Source organism: Nilaparvata lugens, chromosome 3 (genome assembly GCF_014356525.2).
Source record: "Nilaparvata lugens isolate BPH chromosome 3, ASM1435652v1, whole genome shotgun sequence".
Taxonomy (NCBI): Eukaryota; Metazoa; Arthropoda; class Insecta; order Hemiptera; family Delphacidae; genus Nilaparvata; species Nilaparvata lugens.
Genome location: NC_052506.1, coordinates 88,740,636 through 88,762,226, shown reverse-complemented (window position 1 = coordinate 88,762,226; position 21,591 = coordinate 88,740,636). Strand labels below are relative to the sequence as shown.

Here is a 21,591-nt window from a genome sequence, read left to right as displayed (position 1 = left end):
GAATATAACACATATTTATTTGTTACAATGAATTCCATTTAGATTTTCCCAGGAAACTTAATGTTCAACGTAGACTGTTATATTCGATTATAGATTTTACTACGTGATCTTATTTTCGTGAGAAAAGGTACATTAAAGATATTTCATGTTTCCCAGTAATTTTAATTTTCCTGTGTTAGTTGATAGTTGATTATGTGACTTGAGTTGAAACAAAACTTGGAGCTTAAAAGTATTTGCGTTTTGGTAACACCATCTCAATTGTTATTCAAATTGTAATTATTATTTTCTACAACCACTGTTTTTTTGAGTGATTTGGAAATACCTCTGTTTTTATTATTCAAGTCTTATATAATAAATCTTAACTCTTTTACCTACCATAAGAGTGTTGTGGATGGATTTTTAAAATAATTTATTGCTTATAATGCAAAGCTGTGTGAATACTTATGCGTCACGAACACGCGGATTTCGCTTTTCATCAGCTATGCTATGCTTATTATATCTGTATGTTACTGTTTCTTTACAGATATAATACACTTACTACATATTTACTTGAAAAATTTAATCGTGATTAGTTCCTCAGAGAAGGCTTTTTCAAACCAAAAAACCTTCTCTGATGGTTCTTGCTTTAATCTGCTTTTGTGCCACCGGCACTAGATACTACTTTGTGATGTCTACAGATGGAAATTACTGAGATATTGCAATTATTCAAATGCTAATGAATTAATTATTATTATTAAACAAAAATCCATCTAGCTGTTTACCCTGTTGTCAATATTTGCAATAGCAGAAGTCTTGGGGGTGAATTACAAAATTTAATTTGGATTTTTGTTTAATAATAATAACTTTGTGATGTGTTTGGAAATTCTTCTTTTTCTCTCCAGAACTTGAAATCAATTATTTCTAATATTGAATTTTGCAGACACGCCCGACATCTGATTGAAGATACGATCCGAAACAATGCGTCTCCCGTACGAGACAGCTGTGAGAGAGAGAAGATGGGAGGATCCACGTCCAGTCTGAACAGCAGCGCCTCTGACGAAAGCAACCGGATTCCGTTCACAGGTTCAGTGCTTTCAATTATTACATCACTGTCAGTGAACGTTTCCGTTACAGTGAGAATATCATTCCCATTAGTTCTAATGCAACTATTCATACTCGCTCTGACGGGATGAGTGGGAATAACTCAATTCAATTTATTTTATCCAATCATTTAGAGTTATACAACTTCTAGAAAAGTACGACAGGCTAAAGCCCAAAACGGCTCCAATTCTATGGAATTGTGAATTTTATAACTTGTAGAAAAATACCACAGGCTAAAGCCCAAAACGGTTCCAATTCTATGGAATTGTATTTTATGAAATTCTATTTTATAACTCGTGGGAATTGAACTTCCACTGTACCATCACTTACTGATATGTGGGAATCCACCTCGAACCTCCTCTAAGGCTTTAAAGGGTCGAACAATATTCTCAAATTACGCTGGATAAGCAATAATATAAACTTGGAGGAAATATTATGACTGTTTTAACCTAATTCATAACTGATGGGTGAATTACTGTTAGTAGCATTCTTATTGTAGAAATATCTTTTGTTGAGATCAATTTGTATCTATAATCTATCTGCAACTCTGTTTATTAGTCGGTTGGATGTGATTCAAAGGTGAATAATGAAATAAATATTACACAGGTGATAGTTGAATAACTAGTTTCTACGCTGTTAATTTTAGGTTTAATCACCACTTGAGATGATGCTTTGAGTATAGAAACTTGAGTTTTGTTCTTTTGTGGAATCAATAGTTATATCATTCATACACTTAGTATAACCCTTAGACTACCAAATAGGGTTATGGATTTTATCATGTAAAAAAGGGTCTATGAAGCTTGTCCCGTCAAATACCAAATAATCAATTTTACCTTTGGGATAATATGTCCCAATACATAAAACACGATAAAATGAATAAAATTTAGTAAATAGCTTTGCAATTTCAATTGCACATGTTATTATTGACATTATATGAAGTTATTTACTTACTTACAACTCAAAATGACACTGCAAATCACATTAGAACAGCTTCATTCAGCACAATACCAGCATCTGACACATGCATACATGAGAGCTTATAACCACAATATAACCTCAATTCACAATAATATGGCGAACAGATAGTTCTAAACAGCTGATGTATTTTACAGAATAGACCCTACACTACCGCTGGGATTCTTTACTGTGTAGTTTAGATGATCTATTCACCCACTGGGACTCGATGAACTTCTATTGGGACATATTGTCCCAGTTGTAGTCTGTGGTTGGTCATTTCTGCTGGGACATATTGTCCCGTTGGTAGTCTATCTTTATCAAGGGATAAAGAAGCGTTACAGATTATAACTATTTGATTCGACTGTAAATATTTGAAATAGAATAAAAATCAAAATTAAATAAAAAAATTAGGCTCTCACACAAACATTGTTATACCTTGATGCTATTCAAACCTAATGTGGTATAAAATGAAATGATGTTATAACGCCATACAAGCATGCTCATGATTTGTTGAAATTATTTGTTGCGATAACAGTTTTACCTTCATATATATTTAAGAAGATACAGTACTATAACTATTAAATTTACATCAAATTGCAATATTTGGCAACGATAATAATTTACATAATGGCGTGTTTCAGTTAGAGGAAGCCGGGCTCTGCTGCACAGCTTGTCCACGCCCGACGCTAGTATTGGCGAATACAAGTACTCTGTCACCGTCGGAAATGACACCATAAAAATCACTGGAACAAACCACGAACTTGTGCGAGTAAGTAATTTGATACAACAAATAAATCTAGCTTATTTCTTTGAAACTATTACAATACTCGGTTATTCAATGAATCTGTATGCATAACTTTATTAGGACTTATTGGCGAATTTTTGACCAAGCGAAGTGAGGTCTAAGATACAAGTCTACGGTTTGGCATTTCTCTTAATGTTTAAATGTTTGAATGTTCAAATGTTTATATATTTATATGTTGCGCATTTACGGCGAAACGCCTTAATTGACAGGTATGAAATTTGACAGGTATGTTCCTTTTTTAATTGCGCGTCGACGTATATACAAGGTTTTTTGAAATTTTGCATTTCAAGGATAATATATAAAAGAAAAAAGGAGCCTCCTTCATACGCCAATATTAGAGTAAAAACTAAAAAGAGCAGAGTAAAAAGCAGACTATAGAAATTATTCACCAAAAATCAGCTGACAAGTGATTACACAGATGTGTGGAGAAGCCAGTCTATTGCTGTATTTCCATAAGGTCTATAGTTTCAAACAGGTAGTTGTGGATGAGAATACTGCGTGAGGTCTACTGTTCATAGAACTACTAGTTTATAGTAGCTTGTACAGTATGTTCATAATCACCTTTATTTTTATTTTCCAGAATGCAAAACTTGTATTGGACGAATATTTTTCTCGTGAGAACTTCCAGAACTACACACCTGATTGCTATACGCAGTAAGTATTTTAATGAAACATTAAATTTTTACAAGCATCATAACCGATGATATTCTGTAGAAGAATAGAAAAATCATTATTTGTCAAACATGTACAAATACATGGTTCTATTTAGAATCATCAACTAGGCCAACTTCAGACTTGAATAAATATAATCAATCAAGTTTCCCTTAATTTTAAGATTTATGAATATTTATTCAATCATACACCGAACACAAATCATTAAGGGCCGGCTTCCGAGTTCGGGATCTAGCTAAATTCTAGACTTTAAACAGCTGGAGTCAGAAAAATGGCTTTCCGAAACGGGGCTTAGTCGCACTCCACGTTTGAATTAAATTTGAATTAAAAACTAGAAAATTGAACACAAAATAAAATAAAGAGAAAATAGTGTAAAGTTTCAGCTATTTTGAATTATTTAGGAATGTTTCATATCGTCAAGGAAAAACGTTTCCAATTATAGAAGTAAGAAAATGAAGATTATAATAAAAACTGCGACTACGCCCCTATTCTGGAAGCAAATTTTCTGACTCCAGCTGTTTAAAGTCCAGAACTTAGCTAAATCCCGAGCTCGGAAACCGGCCCTAAAATGATTGGGAAAGTACCAACAGGCACAGCCCAAAACTGTTCCATCCCCGAATTTTGATTCATACACAAAGTCCAAAAAAGTAGGTTATGTTTCATTCACTTTTGAAATAGACTCCAATTTTCAGTGCAAACACCTGAAAACCATGCATATAAATAATGATCCAATCCTATTCCAATTTGTTGCAGCTATGAGGAGGATGTGTTCGTTAACAACAACAACAACATTGGCAACTATCCGGTGTACAAGCGACTGGGAATGATGGAGCCGTCGAATGGAGGGGGAACGGTGCCTCCAATTCCTCCAATCCCTCCAATTCCATCTCTGAGTAGCAGTGGTGAGAGTGATGATACAACTTGTATTAGTACAGTGGCAGGTAAAAGGGCACAAGTATGACAACGATGCGTCTGCTTGGCTGGCTGGCTGATGGATGATACTTCCACAATACTAACGGAATGTCAAGTCCGCTAGGCGCGCACCAAGACAAGACATTACCAGACACGTTTACTCACAATACTTCACATTGAAGCTTATGGCGCAACTCACACTGATTAGTCATTGCAATTAGACATGTCTTCATAAGCAACTATATGAAGTATTGTGACTGAACGTGTCTGATCATGTCTTGTCTTGACTAACTGGTGTGTGTCTAGCCTTAGCTGGCGCATGCTTGATGGCTGTCTACTATGATAATGTTTGATTACTATATGAGTAGTAGGACATTTGAAGAAATAGTCTTCAAACAATCTGAACATAGTTTACAGTTGTTAAGCCTTTGTAAATGACAGCATTGGGACCGGTTTTCGAGCTCGAGATTTAGTTCTAGACTTTGAACAGCTGGAGTCAGAAAATTGGCTTTCCGAAACGGGGAGTAGTCGTAGGTTTTATAATATTCTTTATTTTCTCATTTCTATAATTGAAAACGTTTTTCCTTGACGTAAAGAAACATTCCTGAACTAGTAGTTCTGTGAACAGTTGACCTCGCGCTCAGTAAGTTACATTGACCAGTTGTTATGTTTTCTCAAAAATTAATAAATAATTTATCAATTTAAAATGTCTAAAAAAATCCTAAATAAACATAGAGCTTTCTGTCCTATTGTACCGTGACGTGTCGTCCCGGAATGTGAGTGTGAGCGCTGTTATAAGGTCTGGCTGCAACTGTCTACAACTTTGATGGAAAGATACATTTTCAAGATGATCGATGTTTTTGAACGGATAGTATTATATTCAACTATCTACTAACGTTGATGGAAAGATACATTTTCAAGATGTTCGATGTTTTTGCACGGGTAGTATTATTGACCGAACGAAGTGAGGTCTAAGATTCAAGTCGACGGTTTGGCATTTCTCTTAATAATTATTATTGAACGAAAATCCTAAATAAATGCTGCAAAATGCTGTTGTCAATGTCTGCAGTAGCAGAGGTCTTCGGGGTGATTTGCAGCATTTATTTAGGATTTTCGTTCAATAATAATTATATATTCATTAGCATTTGAATAAATGCATTCTCTATTTAATTCCATCTGTAACCATTTCTCTTAATGTTTAAATGTTTATATATGTTGCGCATTTACGGCGAAACGCGTTAATAGATTTTCATGAAATTTGACAGGTATGTTCCTTTTTAAATTGCGCGTCGACGTATATACAAGGTTTTTGGAAATTTTGCATTTCAAGGATAATATAAAAAGAAAAAGGAGCCTCCTTCATACGCCAATATTAGAGTAAAAATCAGATAATAGAATTATTCATCATAAATCAGCTGACAAGTGATTACACAGATGTGTGGAGAAGCCAGTCTATTGCTATATTTCCATAAGGTCTATAGTTTCAATCAGGTACTTGTGGATGAGAATACTGCGTGAGGTCTACTGTTCACAGAACTACTAGTTAGTTGAGTTCTGAATGTATTTCACTCCTGTTTGCAGACAAGAATTTTCTTAAGCAAATAGTATTGTATTCAATGATCTGTAATTTCATTTTTGTAACGGAATTTGTTATGTGAATGTTGTCATTGAATAAAACTTGATTTGATTTGACTTCAAAATAGTTGAAATTTTACACTATTTTCTCTTTATTTTATTTTGTGTTCAATTTTCTATTTTTTCGAAATTTAATTTAAACGTGGATTACGACTACGCCCCGTTTCAGAAAGCCAATTTTCTGATTCCAGCTGTTTAAAGTCTATAGCTTGGGTAAATCCCGAGCTCGGAAACCGGCCCTTAGTTTGATGCACTAATATTGAGGATAGAATGGATGTGAAGCGAATAAGTTTTTTTTGAGACAGACGGACCCCTCTTTATAATCCACTATTATTAGACTATCATTAGAGAATGCTTCTATTCTTAAATCTTAACGGACGCACTAATTTATTGATTATTATTAATTAAGTATGAATAATTATAATTTGATAATATTACTTACTTCTCTCTTTTGTGCCTTTAAAAAGTACTGTTGGCAATCTGTTTATAAACTATAAAGCTTAACAGTTCTACTTATCTGTTATCAATGTGATGTTTCATGCTTTGCGAGTTTTCATTCGTAAGTGTAACAATATTATAATGACTTTATCTAATAGCAATTGATTACTACTTTAATAGTCTACAATTACATACTTTTTCTCTTTCTCTTGATCAGAACTCTGAAACAACGGCGGCAGACATGATTTGGTCCTTGTCATGTATTGTCTTGGACTCTTGTCTCAGACTGAGTTTCAGTCATTTATTGTCTTGTTACACACTGTATACTTATTCACGTTTCAGTTGAAATTACCATACGATTATATGAGCAATTTATAGGCTCGGTTGCACAAAAGCCTGTTAAATTTTTATCATGATTTAATTCAACGGGAACCAATCAGAAAATGTTTTTCTGAAAAGGCTTCTCTGATCTGATTGGTTCTCGTCGCGTTTAATTGGGGTTAAAAGTTAACAGACTTTTGTGTAACCGGGTGAAAATTGATAGAAATAAATTTCAAGTAGTTTGTCAAGGAAAGCAAAATTTAGAAGATAAATTGGTTTTCTAGTTGATATTATGTTACTTTGTTGTTATAAATAATGTAACTGAATTATTGAAAATGAAATTAATTCGATTTTTTTGCAATTATTGATACTACTTATTATTATTAAACGAAAATCCAAATTAAATGCTGTAATTCACCCCGAAGACTTCTGCTACTGCAAATATTGACAACAGGGTAAACAGCTAGATGGAAATTCGATGAGCGCTACTATTCAAAAATTATTTGATAGCCCGGGAACCGAACCCAGTACCTCCCAATTGCCGGTCAGGAATGCTTACCCTTACACCAAACTGACAATCTCCGGATAGCTATCTGAATTAATTCAAAATAGGCCTATAACCATCCTCAGTAAATCGATATGCAGAATTTCAAGTTAATCAGTCAAGTAGTTCAGACGTGATGATGTGTCATTCGTGAATTTCCTATCCTGTACCTGTAATTTCCTATCGTGTTTAAGTCAATTATTTCCTTCATTATATTATAGAAGATTAGAATGTAAAAGCAATCTCAACGATGAGAACCTAGAACCACAAGAAAACTGATTAGATTGTATTCACAAAATCATGATTTGTGGAGAGCTTTTTGAATTATTGTTCACCTTGCTCTGCTCAACTTTTATTCATATATTTAAGCGTACATTTAGGATAGATTTTATGTAAATGAATTTTTGTTGCAGGTGATTTTGTGACGTACATGGGCCCAGAAACTGCACCTGTGAGCAGTTTCACTCATCCGGTTGTGACGAGGCGTGTGTCAGAAACCCTGACAGAGAAGACAGGTCATTATGCATACTCCTCTTAGAAATGCTCTTGCTTTTGCTTTCACTCTCAATAAATATTGCTTGGGTCAGTTGGCATCAATATAACGCTTTGCTTGGCTTCTATGCTTATGGACTGTGAGAGGGGTGCAAATTCTAAGAAACTTGAAGTGTATCATCTTATAATCCTGTAGGAAACTTGCTATTTTATTCCAATTCAGTTATGTAGCTACAATTATGGGGAGTCCGATCTGACTAGGTGTCAAATATGTAAAACTGTAGTAATTAATCCGAAAAATTGGAATCTGAATTTTTTATTTTGTAAAATTCAATAAGGATTATTATGTAACAGGCATCACCATGTTCAACTTTGTTAAAAAAAATGGGATTATCTACTGTCGTCTTATACTCATCTATGTCTGATCTTTTAAGCTGATGGATGTGAGAAACAATCAAATATATTAAAATCTTAAATCACATGAGATGGACTGCCTTGCTTGTAGTTGATAATCTGATTTAAAATTTATTGTTTCTATTTTACAGTCCCATATTTTCCCGTTAAATTCAGCATTCTTTGAAATTAGAAGAGCTTTTTGTTTTTTGATTGTAAAGTGTGTAAAGTACTGCTTTTTATTGCGGTATTTATTGACTAAATTTTGAAATAGAATAAATTTTGGTCAAATGCCTGTTTTTTCTTTATCCTATACATTCATATTAAAAGTAATCAGATACTGGAAGTATACTGGAACTCGGATATACTTTGGTACTTCCATCTTGTACTAAAACATCTGTCAGGGATACCTTTATTAATGTTGTTACTAGAGGCTAGTTTCAACAAAGAGATGAACATCCATATAGTCATGAAAGAGTCACCAGAGAATTAAATTTCAATTTATACCTGTAACCTTAAGGATGTTGTAGAACAAACTGTGAGCTATTCTCCTAGTATGCAATTTTAGTTAATTTATAACCTTGATAAGCATATTTGAAAATTCAGAGTAATTTTATCTATTTCCAAATTTCAACATTCTGTTCTATCTATCTTTTGTAAAAGAAAATCCACTTGACACGCTGAACGAAGAAACAATTATGAATTTTATATTTGGTTTTAGTTTCTCTGAAACTGCTGAAGTACCGTATGCGTTTCAGAGAAAATGTTTGATACAAAAATGTTGACGTAATTAATGTGATCATTCTACTTAAGAAATTAAGTAGATCATTCTACAACGCTAAGAAATCTAAGTCCTGCAACTCCAAAGACCCTCAAATATAAAATTAGTAGAATTGATGGTGATGTTGTGAAATCTCTCCATAATAAGAAAACAAAAATATTGCCAAATTTCATTAAAATATTTATTCAAAACTTTAAAACAGTACCATGGTTTCACGTTTACCAACGCTCTTTACCAATGTTTCTGTATCCTCATTCCTCAGTACATCTGATAATGCGTTGGTAAACGTGAAACCATGGTACTGTTTTAAAGCCCTCAGATATGCCTTTGGCCTGTTAGTGGGCATCCAAAGTCCTGTTAGTGGGAATCTGGTTGATGTGCTTGTATTTATTGCTTACATTTGTATTGATTGCTTACTAATCGTCTTGTATGATTGCTTGTATTGATTGCTTACTTGATGTGCAGTTGATTTCTTACTACCACTTTTTATATTAAACTCTAGTTGAATAAGTTGATGGTTCTTAGGGATTCATGGGTTCTTAAATTATAACACTTTCAAATTTGTTATTCTAAGATCTAATTATTTTTAGAGTACATTTTGGGAATGCATTAGTCTGTAGTGCTTGAATAAAAGTGGACCATTAATTATTGATGAACCAACTATTGATTAATCAATAGTGGACCAATTATTGTTGAACAGCAGCCTCCATCGAAGTGGTACTGCTCTTCAATACAGTCAGACCCCATCTGTACGGACCGAATAACAGGAACCGAATTTCGGTAGTTACAGAATTCACGTTCTCTTATGAGGCAGACTATACGATCTGAATCGATCGCGTTTATTCGGTCTGTATAGTATGGGCCTTTGTGACTGGTTGGCGGTGGAACTGGGTTCTCTTCTCATCTTGCTGGTTGCCACCTGAAAATATGCTAGAGGCCTTGAAGAGAGCCAAGTATCTATCAGTTAGCAAAATGCAAATTTTCTGTAGTTTGGTTATTAGAACGGCGATTTGCAAGTTTTTTGGGGATTGTCAGTTATCTGATATAGCAAGATTCACGTTTGAAGTCAGTAGATTTCATAGGATAGCGTACTTGTCACGTTTCCTTTTCTTGAACTATTCTGCTCAGAATGTACTCCACCACAGCCATCTATAGTATAGATCTATGGACAGTTGTGATTCAAAAAATTCAATTTACTTTATAGTAAAATACTATAAAGATCCACAATCTGAATTATATTCAAAAAGTATTTTAATCGAATCGATATTCAAGATTCAACATGGAGGATGGCTCACGATTGCTTACGATTTACACCTGTACAGTCGCTGCTAAAAGCCAAAATAAAACATTCCTGGCAGTTTGGCGACGTTGCGGAGTTGGAAAAGGATATAGTTATCGGCAAGGATATAGTTACAGTTGAAGTTTATAGTTATAGTTCAATGACAATGATTGCAAACCAATGCTGAAGAGTAACTTTTGACTTTGAATCTCACTATAGTTCATCTTCCAGTGCCGTATATATGAAATGTATACAATAAATTGTATTCTAATGATAATATTTTGTATAAGTTGTATTGTTTATCTTACATTCTAACTGACGTAATTTTATTCATGAGTGCATTTGGGCAACGCCTGTAGCACTCATATATTATGTATGTATCAATAAATAAATGAGTACAGTATTATTAAACGAAAATCCCAATTAAATTCTGTAAATCACCCCGAAGACTTCGTTTAATAATACTTATTCATTAATTAGCATCTTAACAAATGCAACTTCGAATTTAATTCCATCTGTAAATAAACAAATAAATATTTTCGAACTCAAACTTGATCTAATTAGCATACGATTGGTTACTGTAGTGATATCTACTGTCCTGTCAGGATTCCTCGTAAATAACATCAATGCATCCTTTTCTACCACTGCTGACAGTTAGAAGTGAATCCTACTATAGCAGCAAAACACTAGAAATGCTGTGATTGATTCCTGTTGGCTTGAGTTTTATCTTGAAAATCGTTCATAAATATGACGTCCAGAAGCTGGTCACAGTTTTACTAAAAATACATTGATACATATAATATCATTTTCAACTATGAATGATTGGGAAAGGAACAACAGGCTTAAAGCCCAAAACTGTTCCTTTCCAAATTTAGATAGAAATTGTCCAAAAATAGGTTATGTTTACACTTCATGATTTTTGTACAATTTTGAGTCTAAAATATATTTATAAACTAGGAATTTAGAAAAGTTGAAAACCAAATTAATTAAGAATACTTCACTAAATCATCACTGGAAATGAAAGTCATTATTCTCGAGTGTCAAGGTCTCTCCTTGATACCCCAAAAATACATGTACAAAACTCATCAGTTTGGCTCTGATATTGCTGTGAATTCTAGTGGTTCACCAGGTTTAGTTTGCAAGTCAACACATCACAGTCTCTGATTTTGAAAACAAAAGTTCTAGCTAGTATATTGATTATACCATTTGCCTTTATACCTTTTTTATAATTTGTATATCTGGCCTTTTTTATAATTTGTATATCTAATTTATAACCTGATTATATCTTTTGCCTTCGATAACCTCTTGAGATGCCAGCATTGAATGATTTTATTTATTGCTTCATACAGTGTATGACTACAAAGTCTTTGAAAATGTTCCACAAAATGAACAGAAACAGTTTTTCACTCAACAAAACTAATATAGAGTTCCATATTATTCTTTCTACTCATAATAAAAAAGTCCAAGGTATCATTGCTGGCATGTCAACTGTCCATGATGATATTATTCTGATAGCACAAAAGATCTTAGTCTCAGCATTTGACACATGAAACTGAAGACGTCGTTCATTTCCGGACCATCACTTATATTTAAAATGTCGTTTATTTAAGATGCCAGTATTGCTAGATTTTTAAACAGAATCTGATTGTATGGTATGAGATGTTGTTGTATTTCTCCATAATTGAAAGAATAAGACCGATGCTGTCAATACCACTAAAATATAGTGCTGTCAATACCACTAAAATATAGTGGTATTGACAACATCAACTTCTTATTCTTTCAAACAGAACCTGTTTCATAGACAGGGAGAAAGCAGCAACAAATGCAGTTTTAAGAATACTCTTGGTTGATTCAGGAGCCGTTCTGCTCTGCTTAGACTTGTCTCGACAAGTAGTGGAGAAAGTCATTGTGCCGGTTGCACGACAGCCGGTTAAATTTTAACCGTGATTAATTCTGCGAGAACCAATCAGAGAAGCCGTCTTATCAAAAAGGCCTTCTCTGATTGGTTCTCGTGAAATTAATCACTGTTAACATTCTACCGGCTGTTGTGCAACCGGGCCATTGTTCTTCCCGTTAGTGGGTTGGTCTGAAAACAAGCGTATATGGCTTAGAGCAGATTTGAGCAATGTATACTAATTGAAAGAGGACATATTTGATTTGATATTTTAATTTTGACCTTGAACATTAGAAATGTATTATTCAACAAAGTATTGGTTACTATTATCATAGAGAAACAATAGCATAAGTAGATATCCCATGGTATAGGACGTTTATGTCGCAACTCTTACTGTTATCTTGAGCCCATAGTTCATGTAGTTCCTTCCCTGAAGCTTTGTGACACTGGTAGTCTCTCATATTGTGCCGTTCATACACTCTCACCCCAACAAAACAGTGAAATTCGACAATAATCAACAGTAATCGGCTTGAGATAACAGTAAAAGTTGCGACATAAACGCCCTATACCATGGGATACCTACTTACGCTATTGTTTCTCTATGCTATTACTTCTTCGTGATGATAACTTTATGTATTTTATTATGTACTTTATGAATTTTTTTATCTTGTTTTAGATTCCGCAAAGAAGAGATACAAATATTCAGTGGAATTTCTAATGAGCCTTCTCGATCTCCCTGCTTCCAGTAAGCCGCCCAAGGACTGGGATAGAATTTCCAAAGAACATCCAGCCATTGTGAAACAGGTAGCCAACCATTTTCTGCTTCCCACCCCTACCTCCCCTCCGTTGCAATACAATTACCCAACTCACATCAGCTATCCCCGAAGGATCAATAAACCCGAAAGCGATAACTCGAACCTTGTGTATTCGTTCTCAAGTGCTTGGAATATGGACCAAATTCTAACCTAAACTAATCAGCTACGGGTGCCGTGTTGATTGTGTGGCTACTTTTTTCCTGCTTTGAAAATAATGTGCATTACTAACAACTCGAATTATTATGTGTACATTACTAACATCTGCAATTCTAATTGATGAATTCAAAAATCATTTTGCAACTTTGTGTAATTCTTGTGAATATGTATATTTCTAAGTTGACTATTATAATATCTCTGTGATAATATTATGTTGTAGATGACGCAATTTATATTTATTTTCTAACATCGGTAATTCGATTTATGAATCATTATGAAGAAAAATATTATGTTTTGAATTTTTTATAACCAACTGCATTCCCAGGTAGTTTAAAGAATTGGAATAAAATTGATGATTATTGAATTCGTATTGAATTTTCGATTTAAAGTAAAGAATCATACATTTGAGTTAAATTTCATTTAGTAATCGAAATAATTATGTTAGAAATTTATTTTATCTCAATACTTGATAAAACCCTAGATAATCAAACTTCCTGTTCTTAACAAATAAGGCTCATCCCTTTCTAATGTATTCTAATCTACACTAATATTTCCAAGTGATAGAAGAATCAATGTTGATAGGTCTAAACCCGTAGAACCCAATAATCAAAACGGTTCTTGAATGTCATTCTGTGTCGTGCTCTTTGACTCTAATCTAATCAGGTTCTTACAAGAAGAAGTTAACATAATGATTACTGTCGTTGTCTTGAATTTCTCTCTGTAACTGGGAACTCTGATTAAGTTATTGATTAGGAATATTTACTCTGTAAATGGATTTACTATTTACTTTATACTGGAAATGAGTTAACTCATATAATTTATTTTTAAATTTATCGATTGATGTAATTTAGGTGGGAATGGTATTTATTCTACCAATAATTAGGTTGGGGATATTTTGTTAATGAAATACGTTATATATTTTTTACTGGGAACTCTGATTAAGTTATTGATTAGAAATGTTCACTCATAAAAGGATTCACTATTCACTGTAACTTATACTGAAAATTAATCAATAGATTATATCTATTGTTAAATTTATCGAGAGATTTAATTGCTGGATTTGCCATTATTGAGGTAAAAATGATATTTATTCTTCCGATAATTAGGTTGGGGATGTTTTTGTATTGAAATATCTATTTTTTAAATTCCGAGTACGGTATGTAAGATATAAATTCTTCAATTATCTCATCAGAAAAGAATTTTTGTTTTTAATATACGAAATGTAATGCATTGTTGGTCGTAAAATACAAAATAAATTAAATGAGTCTGCATACATTATCAAGTCTGATAAGGTCTGATAAAAACCGTATATTATAGACCTTGCATTAAGTCTTGAACAAGTTTGCTAACTCTTATCGTCTGAAGAAGTGATTAGAAGTCTAGGAAGATTAGGAGTGTTTATCAATGGAGACTTTTCTAGTTTGAGGTTGAGGTTGGCAACCACAACATTTTATCACTAATCATTATTCTCACTAATCAACAGAATCATTAAAATAGTAGCCTTGAAACGAGAATGAATTGATCTTTTGTTTTTCTGAGTGATTTGTTGTAGGAGTCGTATTGATGGTACCAAGCATTCAAAATTCACGCCAGTGTTTAATGTCAGGTCGGGCTTAGGTCACAAACTCAAGTTCTGTTGTAAATTTTGTCAACCCCTCTAATAAGGATGATAACAATTTTTGATTGATTCTGTAATTAATTTGTTTTGTCCCTTACTAGCACTTATTTATTATCAATCCACCTTTTTGAACTTTATGCTCGATTTACTTTACAATTTATGTAAAGTTTTAAATCATTTTCTTTTGTAGCTGTTAAATTCCATCTTCAAAATAAGGATCTCCCCAATTTATGTCCGGTTTCACCAAACTCGGTGAATGCATTTTTTGAACGTTGTCAAACTAGGGACGGTTCACAAAGAATGCACCGGAACATATTATTTCTATGCGATATAATTTCAGTGTACACTTAAATCGTACCCGGCTTGATTATGCTCAAATCCCTTGCTGAGCTCTGTGAAACCGGGCATAAGTTTATATATTATGTTTGTGACATGATGCAATCTATCAGAGGAGTCTCCATTGTCGATTGAATTGTTGTTAGTTTTGTTCCCTATTCTTCAAGTGAGTCGCCGATATTTTTAGTTTTTCTCTATTAGTATTGTAATGTTTGTTTGGCTAACCAATAACAAACTTGTATTGCCAAGGGTAGTTAGCGATCAGTTCAGGTTAACATGAATGTTTACTTTCTTGTCTAGGGCTACTTTTATTTACATAAAAATTTGAAATTAAAGTACCCTTTTTAACATTTTTAAAAATAAACAATAATTGTTAATGATTTTTAATTTTTATAAATGATATTATGAAGATAGTACAAGTTTTCAGTTTGAAGTTATCTATTTACGTCTACGTTTCTGTTAGAAATGAATAATGATTTTTAATTTTGATAAATTATATTATGAAGATAGTACAAGTTAGTTCAGTTTGAAGTTATCTATTTACGTCTACGTTTCTGTTAGAAATGTTTTGTTGAGTTTTTTTTTTTTAGTATTTTCTATTATGTTATATTTTTTAATTTACTTTTTTCTATACACACTTAAAAGTGGAAATGGTTTTCAAATCACAAAGATTTTGTTTAGGTATACTTTTATAAAATATCTTTAGCAATTCTAATTTTGTATCTAGTATTGTATATTTTTCATTCCAATCCATAATTTGGAAGTAAATATTCTTTAATTTCCCATCAATTTTGAAGTTATGTATTATTAGATGATTTGTAATGATGGTCTATAATCTGTATAAGATCACTGTGTAATTCATGATGTACTGTATTGATATTAAAATCCATATAAAGATAAGATTAATGCTACCTTTATGTTGTTATAATTAATCATGAAGTTCCATTGACCTCCATCCCAATTTCTACTTCCTGCTCTATAAATAGCTAATGTACCTATACTCTATCATGCTCTTGTAAGCTATTATTCTTGTCTAATATATTTGATCTACCTGTCTTGACCAGTCTTTGCATTACGATTTTCTCTTCGAAAGTTTAATTGAAGTCACGTTTTCATTTGTGTTTCTATTGCTCCTTCACTATCGGTACTTGAGAATCGAAATAATTCATTATTATTATTCTTCACCATCTCTTTGTTCCTGTTGCTCTCTTTCCAATCAGCGATTTCTCTGACAAGGGTTTCATATCTCAGTTGAGAGGTTTTACCAATGCTGCGTCATAGATAATAATAATAATAATAATAATATCGAGTGACCTGGCTGGCTCAGGTCTGGTGTCAGAGTTTTCAGGTCGCAACTGATCAATTTCAGGGCCTCTGACATGACCTAAAGACTGCTTTTTTGGCAGCCGGGACCGACGGCTTAACGTGTCCATCCGAAACATAGATCAATCACTGGTTATCGAACAACTCAGATGAAAAATTGTTTGGACAGTTTCATTCAGCGAATTTTCTTCTGCTATTTAGTTCTTGGGTAAATATTTGCAGTAGCTGAAGTTCTTAGTTCTATTCATATAGCTTCCATAGCATATTCGAATGAATGATTACTGAAATCTATTTATCATCGTATCATTACACTTTGAAGTAGAAAACATTTCAGTTTTCATAATACACATTTCAAAAGCCTTCCAATTGTTTTCAAATTAACAAAATCGATGTGTTGAAGAACCGTTTGAATTCAGCAGAGATGATTCTAGAGCCATGAAGGTGTAATCGAAATTCCAGGTGAAAAACAAAAATTATATGAATGTTCAATATTCAGATTAGCATGGCGTAGTATTGATGGATATTAAGGACTCTTCTTCCTAGAAATAGTACGTAATGCTTTATGAGGAATGCAACTCTTTACTTAAGGAATCACCTTTTATTCGCCTCTATTTCTAGATTTGCTGGGTACAAATAGATACAAAAAATGAACATATATAAATATTTTCATTGGTGTCAGTGTAGGTACTTTACTTTGATGGGCTGCACGATTGTCACCAAAATAACTATTTGATGAATGATAGGACAGTTCTTCCTATAAAATGTATCAATAGATTAGAATTGAATAATTACCCTGTTTTTCTTTTAACCTTACGACACAGAATGCATGAACATGGTTAGACTTGGGATATATGGCACTTTTTTAGCGGTAATTGTAGCCTACTTTTCAATAAAAGTTGTAATCTAGTAATTTTTGCATGATGATCTATGTTTAAAGAGCATCTCACCATAATCATTTCGTTAGTTGTCACCTGCTTGCTATAGGATGAATATTTACTGATAATAAATAAATAGTTGTCTCCAAGATATCTTGGTGATTCACTTCACAAAGTCTCTAATGTGGCACTTCACATGTTGGCTACTCCTGTGCACGGTATTTAGATGAAACGGTAGGGGTCATGAGATGTGTGCGCAGTGGCCAGCCAGCTAGATTGCGTCATCGCCACCAACCGAGGTTTTTAACACCTATTGACAATCTATGAAACTTATTTGTTAAAAACAGATGATTAGATATATAAAATGACGTCAGCTACACCGGAAATTTAGCACAAACATGCGCGTGACACCTACCGTCTTCTTCTATATACCGTGCTCCTGTGTACTAGACATTATGTCACTTATATCGTATCATGCCACTACCTCCGTAAACAGAGGTGGTGATCATGCACAGTTTACAGTAATAGTACGCAAGGTACAGAATGTAAAGTATATGGTAGTGACCGTAGATCGCTGCAGTTTTGTGCAACTTTCTGCATATAATAATTTGTGTAACGTAAATTATTTCGGAGCTATTATTGTTTGCGTACTTGTTACAAGACAATATTGGAAACGTACCGAATCTTCATATCACAAGAATTTCATTATTGTAAACTCCTTACGCATGTATTTGGTACTGTCCTATTGTTTGATGTTTTGACTGAATCTTGTAAATATTTAATTAATTGATGAGTAATCATGTAGAAATTCCATTAACAATTTGTCATGCATAGTAGCTCAATTTAACCTATTTTTGTGTGCATGTCTTTTCCCGGTAAATAAAGTTTGAATTGTGTTTATGATTTTTATTCTATTTCTACTTGAAAAGTTCAGAAAGTTGATTTCCTTTAAACCTGGATTTGGATTGCTATCATCCTTTTCACACAGTAAACCACTTCTAATCATGTTCTCATCCCCTCTACAATTATTAATATAATTCTAGTTGTTTGATAATAACCCAGCAGTCATATTCAGATGAAGTACTTCGACACGCTCCAAATTACGTAAATCTCACATAATTATTATTTCTCTAGCTTTTCCTATATTACAACCCGTTCAAAAGTACATTTATTAGGTAATTGAAACGTTTAATAATATTAACTTATCTCCTCATTTCGTAATCACACAAAAATTGCTTTAATCCTTATTTTTTTAAAAACAAATATCTGCTTCTCAGTCAACTTTTCTAAACAAAATATGAAGGAAAGATTAAATTGTGAATCATTTCCCATTTACGTTTTGTTTACCTAAAGGTGCGTACAGATTTACGCGCCGCGAACATGAGCAATTCATTTTCAATCAGCTGATGCCAAGCTTTTTATATCTGTATCTTACTGTTTCTGTAAAAATACAGATATAATAGTGAATTGCTCATGTTCGCGGCGCGTATATCTGTACGCACCTTTATACTCGTACACCACCTAATAAATATTTTAATATGATAATATTTAATTTTAAAAATACATTACTTCTCTTTGTACATTAACATCTTCGAAAAAGAAAAATAATTTTGTCTCTCAACTTAGAAGTACCGTAATGCTATTTACGTTGTTTTACTAGATTTCAACTACATTTATTAAAATAAATAAAGAGAATCTATCTAGCTTCCTAAACTGCTGATCAAATCCATGATGCCTTTGGTTTTTAGTTGATACAATAATTTTCATTCTACTTAAGGTTACACTTGGTAATCAATTAAATGTGTGTCTTTTTCAATTTTGCAGTTTCATTAATGCTCTAAAATCTACGAGGACAGATTTTATGGAGAGCCGTTTACTAACCTTCATCACTCACACACTCTCTCTCTCTCCATCGTGGATACATCAAAATTCTCCAACAGACGAATCTCAAGCAACAGTAGTCATAGAATGAATACCACTAGATTTTTGAAAGAAGCATTTTATTAGATTGAGATTGGAATAACTGAAACATGCAGTATTATCCTGGCTGTACAGTAACCCCATTACAGCTTTCCTCATGTTCTATTATACGAGTATAATCAAGTGCAATACTCAAGCTAGTCCGATCCTGAAAATAGTGGTTACTCTAAATTCATGTGGTAATCTCCATACTTCCTTGCCGCTAATATTAATTTGAAACATAAACTTATATCAATGGTCCTCTTTGTTGCTGGTCAACTTTGTGTATACTGCTTGAAAACCAGCATCAACATTTATAATTAATAGCCTAATGGAGTTTATTATTCCATAACAGCCATATAAAGTAAATGGGTTTCAAGATTTTGTGATGAATGACATTTCATTCATGGATGCCATTTCTAAGAATTCTATCAATAGGAGTTGATTGTGGATAGTTTCAACTCCTTTTATTATCCGGCATAAAATATGGAGGACCGAATAAAATGTTTAGTTCTATGTATCTTTTTGAAATACTACTTATCAATTTTCTTCTTTCCTCATGAATCAATTTGATTCACATTGATCGTTTATATCTGGTTTTTATAGTAATAGGCTTCTAAATACAGTTTATTTTGTAAGAAAGTCTTGTTGGAAAATCTTAACTATCTCTGATTTCCACGTTCAGTAAACTTATTTTCTTATACAATTATAGAGACAGATGCTTACTCCATATACTGTCCCATATTGAAACAGAGAATAAGCTCTACTAATAACAATCATGTTGACTGCTGAATGTTTTCAAAGAGGTTTGTGCTATTATAACAATAAAAATGTTTTGGTTTGCACTACTATGTTTGCGGTGTTACTGAAAACATAATGAACTTACAAGACAATACATTCTCACTGTAAGTATACTTTATATATTGTGATGAACCTCCAGTTCAATGAATAATTAAATGCTTCCTAATGAACAAAAATGTTCAAGGTTGTTTTATTTTATGTACGCATTTACTGAAATAACGAGAAACTAGTTTCTCACACTTAACTAAGTTGTGACGATTTGACAACTTCAAGTTTTATCTAATATGGATATTTACTATTTGCAATACCTTCGTTACTAAAGGAAAAAATTATTTTCCTTCAAAAATGACGATTATTTGCTAAAAGTTACTGTATTTCATTTTAGGCAGTAAACATTTGACTGTGCTCTTTGAGAATCTATATTGTCACAATGCTCTTTTGGTTTATGACCAAGAACTTGCTAATACTTATTATTCTTATTCTAATTTACTATTACCAAAGCAATGTGGATAAACTTTATGTTATCGTTACTTCAATCATGTTCTTATTTAAAGAGTATAATAAACATATTATAATCAATAAATATGATTATGAAAGAAATATTATTTGAGGGTTTTTGTTATTGTTTTATCGCTTTTTCGCTACAGTATTAATTTATATTAACCAAAAAAAGTAATCTCTAAGTCACATTGTTAGAGATATTTGTATATTATTTTCGTTTAATTATTTTGCAATTTAATTAATTTCTACGTCATTATAATATTAGAATACACTCTGTACAACAATTGAAATATTTCATCATTATAGTGTTGCTGTATTAATAATGTTATTACAATAAATTAACGACATTATGATGCTGAACTGATAAATCAAAGGAATATCGTCCATTATTATCAGGAATATTAATAACATACAAAACGCCATTAATAATGCTAAAAACATGGATTCTTATGAAACTTGTTTAATGAATATGAGACTGGCCATAAGCTATTGGCTCTTTCCTCTAAGAAAGTTGTTCTTGTGATATAAAAATGTATTTTGCGTGACAACAAATTCTTTGTTGATAGTATGTTAAGAAAATTATCTGTATTTGTATGTTTTCAATTTTCTATTGTATTTGTTTTGTTTGTATTGTGTTTGGCTACAGAAATGTGCCAATTTGATGAATTTTGTTGTGTGTGCAGGATGATTCTCATTTTGACAGCGAATCGTTTTTGCAAAAACGTAGAGTTGTCAAGGAGCGATCTCTTGCACCAATCGTCATCGACAGCTCTCCCGATTCTGAGTGATAGTAATCTCTATTACAATATTACTTATTTATCTCATTTAAACAATCACAACATCAAATTAATGATTGGGTTGTCATTATCTATGGTTGAATATTATATATGTTTACCAATTAATCCTTCTGACCATTTGATTTACTCTTGTAGTTTTTTTGAATAATATTGATTATTTGAACCTTTGCTATTAAATTCATGTTCGATTTTCAAATTGTTTCATTT

The 21,591-nt window shown here is 32.7% G+C and overlaps 1 protein-coding gene across 11 annotated transcripts in view; it reads left to right on the top strand.

Annotated features, from left to right (window-relative positions):
* LOC111059438 (eukaryotic translation initiation factor 4E-binding protein Mextli) overlaps positions 1–21,580 on the top strand; it is a 43,775-nt gene extending 22,195 nt beyond the window's left edge. For 2 of the 11 annotated variants that reach the window (XM_039424979.1, XM_039424976.1), the window contains 7 exons: positions 920–1,062; positions 2,679–2,806; positions 3,423–3,496; positions 4,268–4,416; positions 7,778–7,879; positions 12,880–13,007; positions 21,271–21,580. In XM_039424979.1, the coding sequence (XP_039280913.1) occupies positions 920–1,062; positions 2,679–2,806; positions 3,423–3,496; positions 4,268–4,416; positions 7,778–7,879; positions 12,880–13,007; positions 21,271–21,375 (829 nt within the window). In that variant the 3' untranslated portion in view covers positions 21,376–21,580. Of the gene's footprint in view, positions 1–919; positions 1,063–2,678; positions 2,807–3,422; positions 3,497–4,267; positions 4,456–7,777; positions 7,880–12,879; positions 16,040–19,150 lie in introns of those variants that run through there. The other 9 variants (XM_039424982.1, XM_039424980.1, XM_039424977.1 and 6 more) reach the window with 6 other exon arrangements.
* The last annotated feature ends 11 nt before the right edge of the window (positions 21,581–21,591 follow it).